Below are 10,766 nucleotides of genomic sequence, written 5' to 3'. Positions count from 1 at the left end.
CGTAAAGTCATGTTGGATTCGACTTGTGGCTTCATGGACTTTTGGGCTAATTTACGTACAGCAGATTTCAATTGAAGCTAAGGGAAAAGGGAGCGACTTAGGTACGTAGAGGTAGCTCTTCAAATACTTTTTCAGACCAACGTTTCCTCAAATATCTCCGGTTCCCAACCGCTTAAAGTATTTAATGCCAAATAAGACATATTTAGTGGCAACTCTATTTAAATAATGTTTTTATTATTAGTACTTGATAATCACCCAAACTTTCAGCAATTACTATATAAAATATGGTCTTCCGAATCATACACCCAAATTTAAAATTCAGCTTCCTCAACTACAATTTAGCTGGAATGCCATGTAGATATACATACATATATTCACAGAATAACATCCTCATTTAATTACGTTTAAGCCTTTTTATTTCGCAAGCAATCGAAAGTCTGCCGTTGCAAAGTATATGAAGTACATATATTTCACTTTAATAAGAGAAGAAACCGAAAATAATGGCCTCTTTTTCTCAATACTTGAATGAAGGACTTAAAATGTACTCACCTACACTGATACACTGAAAACGTGGAAATGTGAAGACGGATAGCAAACAAGTTAATTACCGTGAGAAGATAAAACAACTATTCGAGGAAAAAGGCAAGCTGTTTTCTGGCTGCTAAAGACCACAGAAACGTAAACAAGCCGCAGGACAATTCACGTCAAAAGGTGCACAGTGGGTCCATTGTGCATAACTATTTATAAAATTTAATTATAAAAAAATGTATTTATAAAAATAAAACTGGACTGAAGGGAGATATTTTTCTATTAGTTTCTTCACTAATTGATTTCAATTTATTGTTATTATACAATTATAAAATGAAACAATTAACTAATTGCCCAATTAGTATTTAATAAACAATAATTTACGCAAAAAAGGGTTGTAGCCTGTGAAAAGTTAGGCAATTAGAGGAATAAAGAAAACAACAATTTTGTGAGAATTTTTAGGGTTTCGATTGACCTTAGAATAAAGATTATCAGAATATCAGTTATTTAGTCCGATAAGTTACATTATGTTCAAAAACATCTGTATTAGAACAGATTCGACTAGGTTAAATCTTTCCCCGCCCACAAGTTTTTAAAACTTTTAAATTTTCCATCACTTTAAAATAATAGAGCTATACTTCTGAATAAAACTTCAAAATAGATCGATGTGTGGATCGTTTAAGGTTATAGATTTTATTTCTCTTATCATAGAATAAGTTTATAATTATACAAATAATATCCTCAACTATATTATATTATTCATATGTCTGGACTCCCTTCGAGAGTAGGGTATGACCGAGCTCCATTCATCGAGTAAAAAGTTGGTAATAATTTACGCCATTCTTACATAGAAGCGAAACACAGTGCATAAACCGGGCGTTAAGGCCAAATGCCAAGTGCCCGAAAAGGACACTCAGAAGAGCACTGTAAAGGATGGTCTGCGGAATGTGGTCGATACAGCAAAAGGGTAGCAATATGTCCTTGTAACAGTTTTTGTCAGGTTTACTTGTTTCTTGTGTTTATTTTCTCACAGTGAATTTTGTTTCATTTTTCACGTTCACATTCATTGAAGAAGATTTCGTAAAAATAGCAACAAGAAGCTGAAGTTGTTCAAGAAAAAGGTAACGAGCAGAAGGAAACTTTAATGCCAATCGCTGTGAGCATTGTTGTTATTTTCGTACACTTTTGCACTTGTTATTTATTCTTCAACAAACTGACACCGCTATACCATTCCTCACTTCGACCGCACTCAGCTCTCGAAGGTTCTCTGACCATTGTGTGCTGTATTTTTGCACGAGAATAACAAGTTGCTTTGGGTATTACACTTTTGTTGAATTTGATTTGATTTTGCCTCTTTTATCTCTCCCTCCGTCTGTCTAGAGATTCTTACGCTTAGGTATAAATTAAGATGTGTTAATAAAACTTGGTTCAAATAGTTACAGAGGATTATGGAACCAATCAACAAGTGTCTTGAAAAGTATATCGATATTCGCCAATTGGAAGTTTTGGTTAATTGGGGGTTTGGGATCGAATTCCAGTGATAAAAATCGCGGGACACGACTTGGATCACTTCCAAAGCTCCTAAGATCATTGGAGCATTTTTGATTGGAGCCTTTGTATTATATCAATATTAGTTGCACAGGTCATCATAGCTGAACAGTACTCTCTGTGCTCAAATGCTTTTCTTATTTCGTGTTATTCTATTTACTTGATCCATGCTATGTTTTGCACGAAACCCGAATATGTGGGCTGGTATTACATTATTTTCGTGTAGGAAAAGAGACAAATATTTTAGAAAGGCAGGGTAGAAGATTGATTGGACTCATTTACTGTGTCAGGTAAGATTGACAACTTAAAATTGTTCTTTGAGCAATTAGATTGAAATACCTTTTCTAGGTGATTTGCAAACCAATTAGCCTTTTCCTCATAATTTCGAGCCCATTGGAGTGGGCTTATATTGATTTCGATTAGTTCCACCGATTCACTGAAGATATAATATTCAGGATAGGTAAGCCTTAGTCTAGAGGAAGCTGAGTAGTGTAGGATAAAATCTACAAATGTTTGTCTCTCACCTTTCTCCAAACAACGTTAACAATTGCCATGGGTACGGTCTTCAGTTAAAACATCTAATCCAAAAAGATCTTACAAAGAGAACAGCAAAACTTCGAGTATTTCAAGTCTATTGATATTAGGACGAGTACATCCTTTAATTAATTATAACGCTACATACTCCTTGGCTAGTTTTGAGCTTAGAATTCTCCTAACCAACATCCTTTCTTAATTTTTCTCGTCAATATCGAAAATTAAGTGCGACAAAGCTAAATCAAACCAGATATGTAAGTTGTCCTTAGTGTAAGAGCCTTACATTTGTCTGAATAAAAACGAATATTTTTGCTGGATCTTGAAAATGACAGTTCCGTTTGATTAGTCGATGTTTAACTCATAGCTTTCAGATAATAAGATTAGTGACGATATGATACACTTAGAAGTAGGGTTCAACCGAAGCCTGAGCTTCCTTATTTTTTACACTTTTGATTCGTAAAAGTTTTCTATTTCTTTTCTAGTTTCCCCGAGATAATTTTAAAGTGTGTTAGATTTGGTGAACTGCACAAAAGTATCTGTAGAATAGCATCTAATTCGAATAGAAGCATTTGTAGAGTGCTCTTGAAAAACAAAATCAGATGAGGTGCAAGTGTAGAAATATTTTTGCGCTCAGGGTTTTTTTCGCATCCATTGCATTGTATCTTATTTTATTTATTACGCTTGTTATCTATTTGGGTAGGATTTTTGAGGCAGCTTTATTGCTTTCTAAGCCTATTATGACGACAATGGGCGGTCGCACCGCTTGACGCTAGGTTGGTTTGCGATTCCAACGCTCCGTTGCTGTAGCTCCGTAGTAGTAGCTGCTGTAATTTAAACCAAAACAATGGCATCGGTTGTGGCGTGAAATTGAGAAACAATGCGGAAAAGGAAAAAGGCGCGTCCTTAACAACTACTTTAGTACACGAAGGGAACAAGGTAAAAAGGGCTACAAGTTTACTTACAAGCACTCGTAGGGCTCTCCGTAGCCGCGCTGTTGTTGTTTTGGTATTAAGTAAGTAAATGTTTGATTTTGTCCTTATTTTTAATGTCCCGCTTGAAATTTAATTACGTAATTTGTTTGTGCGGAAAATTAACGCTTCAAGCAATGGCGGACACACTAAAAAAATGTCCATATTTACGCGAATTTGAAGCATTTTAGTTAAAATAGTATTAGTTTGAATGCCTTTTGTCTTGTATATATGTTTTTTTATCACAAACAAAAATTAAAACCGAATCGTTTTTTTTTTTTAAGGAATAGGCTACTTTGGTTGATTATAGTCCAATTTTGTTTTTTTTTTTTGAGTTTAATGCTAGATCACCTTTTGGCACTGGTCCTCCTACACGATGAGTGATAGACGAGTCTGCATTGTAAAGGTCGGACCCTGGGAGGTTTTCCTAAATTCCACTCTCCTTAATTTTTTTTTGCGCTCTAAAATCGGTTCCAAGGTCTGTTAAACACGAGATATGAAGTGTGAGATTCTTGTGCTCATCACGGTATGCAGGTCTGACTGGGCTTGCTATATTAGTTCCATGTGCTAAGGCAAAAACAATGCAACTTAACTATCATAGTGGTCATAACATTGTAAAATCATCTTAGCATTTCTTTCTCTACGTTTCCGGTTTTGGGAGATAAAGCTTAGAGTACCTTGGTTCTCACTTTTTAGTAATGCAATTCTAAAGAACTGGTATAGGATTAAATCGACGGATGAGTTCAAGTCAATGTATTAGAACTTACTTTCTGCTGTTAAGGATTTTTGGAGATCATAAAATACACTAACAATCCACATACAATTTCCGAACAGAAAGCAAAACCTTCAAACCTAGCACCAAACTTATCTCGAAAGTGAAGCTCAAGTTTATTTTGGTCTTTAAAAACACTAAAAAGTTAGATAACAAGACAGATATGAAGCTATATTTCGATTTTTTCAACTTCAAATAGACATTTCATCCATATGATGTGTATCTCTGTCGTGGTGGAGGAATGTTTTTCTGGTAAAGCTTTGTAAGCATTTAAGATACAATTATTTTAGGTAGCTGTCAGTTTTACTCGAGGTACCAGAGCTTTTTTTCAACATAATCAAAAAAATCCAAATCCACAAATCTGACCTCTAAACACATCGCCTTTCTACATATGTATCTACTAAAAGTTTCCAATGCATGGACAATTATTAGTTTTACATATAAACTTTCAAACATTGGTACGAGAAACTGGCTACGATATTTTATAATTTCGGACGTTCGGGTGACTCATCAACGGATTTTCTACAAAATAGCAAAAAAAAAGATCAAGCCTGCAATAGAAATTCCCGAAACGACTCGAGCTCTGTGTCTGCAATGGTTGGTTAATTGATTCCTATTATCTTAGACGCATTCAGTGAAGTAGTTAATAGCTCCTCTATGAATGGCGTCCAATGCTTGTCTAAAGTGAGTCCTGTCCGAAATCTGGTCGATATAGTACTGAAGGTCGACGACATAGTTCAGGAATATACTCTTGATGTCTTTAAGAGGTGGCGCGGCTTTCAGCCAATCATATTTCCTTTTGCTCCTAGACAGGAAGCTTTCAGACCTCAATATGTTAGTGTTCTACCGGTGGTATTCTGCATGTCAGAAGCTTCTTCATCCGCTGCCTTCAAAATCCTGGGGGCATAGTAGAAGTTGCATAATCTGGTACGATAATCAAGATCAATTATTTATTATTTTACACTATGTTAATTTCAAAACGCTTCCTCACAGTGGGTAGGATTATTTTTGAGAACTGAGTGTAGTCTCACATTAAAACTTCTAAAGATAAAAGCCAAATCGACACTCCACGTCAGGATGGAACAAAAAGATCACAGGAAATTTTACAAGAGCCAATAACATATTAATGATTTTCAGATCTCACAAACTACTTGTCAATTTAATCCAAATTTTGCTTGTGTAGTTGTATTTTACTCGCAAAGATGATTTGTTCTTTTTGGTTCGTAAAGGGACCTTTTAAACTATATTCAATTGCTCTAATATCAAGGTATGATTCGATTTTCTCGAGTAACTAAATACAAACATTTTCCAATGCTACAAAAAATTTAACATTTTCCAAAATTATCTAAATTTTTCGCCTATAAAATGGAGAGAAGAAATGACAGGCGGAAACCCATACAATACAAAGACCATACTACTACATCAATTATCTGCTTAGTTGACTTTTTAGAGTTTATAAAACACTAAGAAACGGGAGTAAACTTTGTTGAAATATTAACGACGAATCCATCTTTACAGGTCTGTATTTGAGGCAATTCGGCAATTTGTATTTAAACCAATAGAAACTCAATTGTTAGGCACATTATTGATACATATGTACGTATATTATTTCAGTTGAGGAAATTTTGTTGATTGTTCGACTTTATTATAATTATCTCATTATAAGTAGTTTAATTAAGAGTAAACTAAAAATACAAATGAAATAAAATACATCAATAATCATGCAATACTATACACATAACGGCATTAGTTGATAAAAATAGCACAAAATACTTGCAATATAAAATGGCAATAATAAACTTTGCCACTGTAGCATTACTAATAGCGTGGTTCAATGTATTTATTGTAATGTTGGCGACAGCAACAGCAACAGCAGTGGACTGGACCAGAATTTGTACGCGTAAATAAATATTTATTGTTAAACATAAATAAATAAATGCTAACGTTACAGTGTTATCAAGTAACCATACATAAATAGAAGAGTTTTAGCGAAAAAGTTTCATACTCCACAATCCAATCACCAAACACAAACGTTGCCACCCAATTTGTTTATTTAGCATTTCCACTTTTGAACCGGATCGGCAGTACATCATACGAACAAAATTCGTTCGTATTTGCGCATTCAGTATTTAAACAGTGATCAATTGCAATTAACTGTAAAACTGTTAACTGTGATTTATTTTCTATTTATATTACGAGTAATGCAATGTTTGCATGTTGAAAATGTTTTTATGTAAATTTAACATTTAGTGCAGATATTCAGCTTGTAGGCAGCAAAAGCTACTAAACACAACTACATATACTTTTTAGCTTAACTGTTAGGGAAAACTCAAAGTGGTTGCATTATTATTGACACATTATTTAATTTAAATGTCAAAACACACACACACATGCACTAAGTTTGCGAGTTTCTTTTAGCGGGGGGTTGTGCTTATTCAATACTCAATTGGATTGGGTTCGCGAGGTTTCCGCGAGTACTTTAAGCCTAGTGTATCACTGATCTCGTCGATGACATCTAGTGCATAGTCTAATTGTTCTTTGGTATGTGCTGCCGATAGGCAGTAACGTATACGCCCCTCCATAATGGGCGTCGCCGGGAAACCAACACCCACAACAGCGATGTGGCGTGTTGTCAATGTGCGCACAACGGCACTGTAATCACAAAAATCACAAATTATAATTAATTATAGTAATGCACACGCACGCAAAATGTCGCAGAAACTCACCCGATTTTAGAAAACAAGTACACCAACATGGGCACTACCGGCGAGTCCTCATGTCCGTAGGTGATTACGCCCATTTGTGCTAAGCGTCGACGGAAATAGCGTGTATTACGCGCCAGCTGATTGATCTTCTGACGACCGGTTTCGGTGCCATCCTCTCCCATTATCATGCTCATCGAAGTGTAGATCTGCTGTGCTATAGGCGGCGACATGCTACTAGCATAGCAATGTGCATGACTGTTTGTGCGCAAAAAGTCGATTAAACGCTGTAAAAACAATAACGCAAACAACGCGAGCTTAGCAAACACGTAACACTTTGAATGGCACACACAGGTGTGCTTACCTTAGAACCGGCAATATAGCCACCAGCACTACCGAAACTCTTCGTGAAGGTACCCATCAGTATGTCGACATCTTTGGGATCTACGCCAAAATAATCCACGGCACCACCACCATTCGGACCCATGGCGCCAATGCTGTGCGCTTCATCCAAATACAAGTAAGCCTTGTACTTTTTCTTTAAAGCAATAATCTCAGGTAAACGCACAATGGAGCCCTCCATACTGAAGACACCCTCCACCAGAATCATGATCTTCTTCCATGGTTTACCACCGGCTTTCGGATTGCCATTTACCACATTGTAGCGCAAGACACGTTCCAAATCGCGCATATTGTTATGCTTAAATACTTTTGTGGTAGCGCCCGACAGCCGTAGACCTAAAATAATCGATGCGTGATTCTTTTCATCGCTCAACACAAGACAACCCGGCGAAATGAGTGATGGTAAATTGAGCGCATTCGTTGCGAAACCCATGCCAAATACGATCGCGTCTTCTACACCCAAATAGCGTGCGGTCAAACGTTCCAAATCCAAATGCAGTTGTGTTGTGCCCAACTCTACACGTGTCGAAGTCATAGCCAGACCCATTTCGCGAGCGGTCTGTTCCGATTGCTCTGCACAGGGTCCTTTGGCATCGGCAAAACCCAAATAGTTATATGAACCCAAATTCAAACAACGTGTCTCAGTGCCAGTAAACTGAAAACTCCAGCCATAATCATTAGTTACGCGATCCTTGAGTGTGACCTCCTCACCAGGTACACTGCAAATAGGTCGATTCCAACAATCGCGCACACGTCGATACACATAACGCGAGTAGAAACTCTCAAAGGCATCATAGAGTGTTACATAGCCATCACGGTTCTCCTCTTTTGCAACTTTCGGCACGAAAAGCAACTGGTTTATATAGCCGAGTATCATAAGCAAGTAGAAGCCTAGATATGTGAGGCAGGCAGTATGGAGTGGTACTTCCTCGAATGACGTCTTTCTGGTATGCTCCGCAGCCCAATCTTTGAGTTTTTTCGCTGGCGTAAGCAGCGCTTGACGGCTGTTTGGGCATACTTTGCCTTTCGCTTGATGACAGGTCGTGGAGTTAGTGGAACAATTCTGTAAAGCATGAGAAATAAGTTGTGATTATTTTGCTGGAAAATAGTTTGTCAATATTTTCTCTATGTAATGTTCAATATCACAAACTAAAAATCAGGTTATCTACATAATTAACATTGATATCTAGACTTAATAAGGTCATAAATAATGTTGAACATTTCTGTGGGAATGTGTATGGGAATATGCATGTTTGTATGCACATATATTCAGGCAAATTGTATTTATCGATTTCGATAATTTGTGCGATAATATCACAATGAAACTATAACAGCAGCAAATAATGATTACATGCAATCATTCGTTCATATATAGAAGAAAAATGTAAATTACTATTTTATGCGTATGGTCTTGTTACAAAGCTATCCAAAATGTTTAGTGCAGTCTATATTCTAGTCTATTATTTAGTTGAGATTTTTTTCCGGCAAAGTTCCAAGGTAGTATTGCCATTTTTTATCAACTATTATTCTGCTTATTAGTGCAGAAATAACCGTCATATTTTAATGTATCAATAACACCAGCGAAATATGAGTAGCATGTCCAATAACTATTGTGTGTATTTGTCCGTGAGCAATTTATTAAATTAATGTGGTTCACAAGGTGATAGTAGTACAATAAGTTTTGTGGTTATTTCTGTTAAAAAAAAAGCATTACTATACTTAAGAACTCTATAACGTCCGTGTGTGTCTACGACATACATAAATTTGAATATGAGCCCTTGGCTATTTAATATTTAGATACAACAAAAATTATATTTAAATGAATCAAATTATAGTTTCACCGTATAAAAAAACGGTAAAATCGCCGGCATTTGTGGTATGTTTTCTGGCGCTAAAAAACAATGTTGAGAACATAAAAGCTAAAAATAAAATATAAAAAAAAAAACCCCAATCACGTTGCAGCTACTAATTGCATGAGTCATGGTAGTCAAATCCCAAGTAAAAAAGAGAATTGATTACTCAACAACTTTAATTATCGCGAAAACGCCAATCTACTGATAACAGCACAATTCAAAGATAAACACTACAAAATGTAAAAGTATAAAATTTCTTATCTCTAATCAAGCCGTTTAAAATGATATGCGATGTTTCAGACCGGTTTCTATAATATGCAAACGATTTTAAAACAACAAGCACATTTCAAAATATTCAAAATATTGCTATTTCCTTTTCAAGCAGCAAATAAAAAGCAAGACAAAACGACAAATGGAAAATGTCAAAACATATGCATTCCGTTTCCACTGGAAAGCGGCAAACAACAAAAAAACAATAAGGCAAAAAATCGTGCATTTTTTGAATTCATAAAAAAACTGTTTGTACAAAATTCACAAAAACACATTTTTAACATAAATTACGATGTTTAATTAACACTTTTAATTATTTTTATCACTACTATGCCTCTCACATTTTTGACTTCACAGTTGCAACGAAGGGCGTGACATACAAACAGCGGTATGTGCAAACATACAAGGCAACCTCACGTCATTATTCCAGCACATGCAAAAGCGCGCATATTCACACATAATTTTTGACCAACAAAATTCCAGCTATATCCAAAGCATTATTTTATCGCTACGCAAATGGTCATAGAAATCAACGCGTTGTATATAGCACATCACACAATCACACACTTAAATAAATTACTGCTCACATGGACGTTATAATCTGCACTAATACTTTAACTCAATGTATGAATTTTACTTTTTCCGATTTCTACGATATCAATGCCATAATAAGCCCAATTATGAATTGAAATCTAGTTTTAAATTTGTATAAAAACACATTTACTTTTGTACTCTACCTTTAAGCAACCATTAGCAGGTGCGGCCTCCGTCTCATTAGCCTTGAATCCATTTTTACGTGCACGTAAATCTCCTGTGGATGTGCCACTACCACAGTTAGGCGTATCCGCCACTAATGTTGCTTGCATTTTATTGCAATATTTATCGAAATCAGTATTTTGCTGGTGTTCTTGATCAACTCCACCGTTGTCACCGTATAAGTTACCCATTCTGCCTTCTGCTTAACACTAATTCTAATTTATTCCAATAATTTACTGTCTACTTTCCATTATTGCATCTCCGCATTTTCGTTTCGCATACAAAGGAAGCAACGATTCTGGCAATGAGTGGGAATGCGAAAACTATATGCACAAAAACATCACGCCATCAGTGCTGCCAAATCTGAAATTATAGGGAGGAGCATTTGAAGGGAGCACGACATGAATTTAATACACATCATTTCGATTCAAGT

General features: G+C 35.9%; 1 protein-coding gene across 1 annotated transcript; it reads right to left on the bottom strand.

Annotated features, from left to right (window-relative positions):
• Window positions 1-5,955: 5,955 nt before the first annotated feature.
• Window positions 5,956-10,562, bottom strand: LOC105214741 (serine palmitoyltransferase 2). Its single transcript, XM_011188324.3, has 4 exons — window positions 10,315-10,562; window positions 7,417-8,517; window positions 7,077-7,339; window positions 5,956-7,002 (listed from the first exon to the last, which is right to left on the bottom strand). The coding sequence occupies exons 1-4, from the start codon at window positions 10,522-10,524 to the stop codon at window positions 6,786-6,788; spliced, it is 1,791 nt and encodes a 596-aa protein (XP_011186626.2). The 5' UTR covers window positions 10,525-10,562; the 3' UTR covers window positions 5,956-6,785.
• Between the last annotated feature and the right edge of the window lie 204 nt (window positions 10,563-10,766).

This window comes from Zeugodacus cucurbitae, chromosome 3 (genome assembly GCF_028554725.1).
Source record: "Zeugodacus cucurbitae isolate PBARC_wt_2022May chromosome 3, idZeuCucr1.2, whole genome shotgun sequence".
NCBI lineage: Eukaryota > Metazoa > Arthropoda > Insecta > Diptera > Tephritidae > Zeugodacus > Zeugodacus cucurbitae.
Note: the sequence above shows the minus strand (reverse complement) of the source record. Positions and strands in the feature narration are given on the sequence as shown.

Bases quoted from the DNA above. Each gene is read 5' to 3' on its own strand.
- LOC105214741 (XM_011188324.3), bottom strand. From the start codon at position 10,524: ATGGGTAACTTATACGGTGACAACGGTGGAGTTGATCAAGAACACCAG. The intron at 8,518-10,314 runs GTAGAGTACAAA...CATGCTTTACAG, and splicing joins CTGCTAATGGTTGCTTAAAG to AATTGTTCCACTAACTCCAC. The intron at 7,003-7,076 runs GTGAGTTTCTGC...TTGTGATTACAG, and splicing joins TACTTGTTTTCTAAAATCGG to TGCCGTTGTGCGCACATTGA.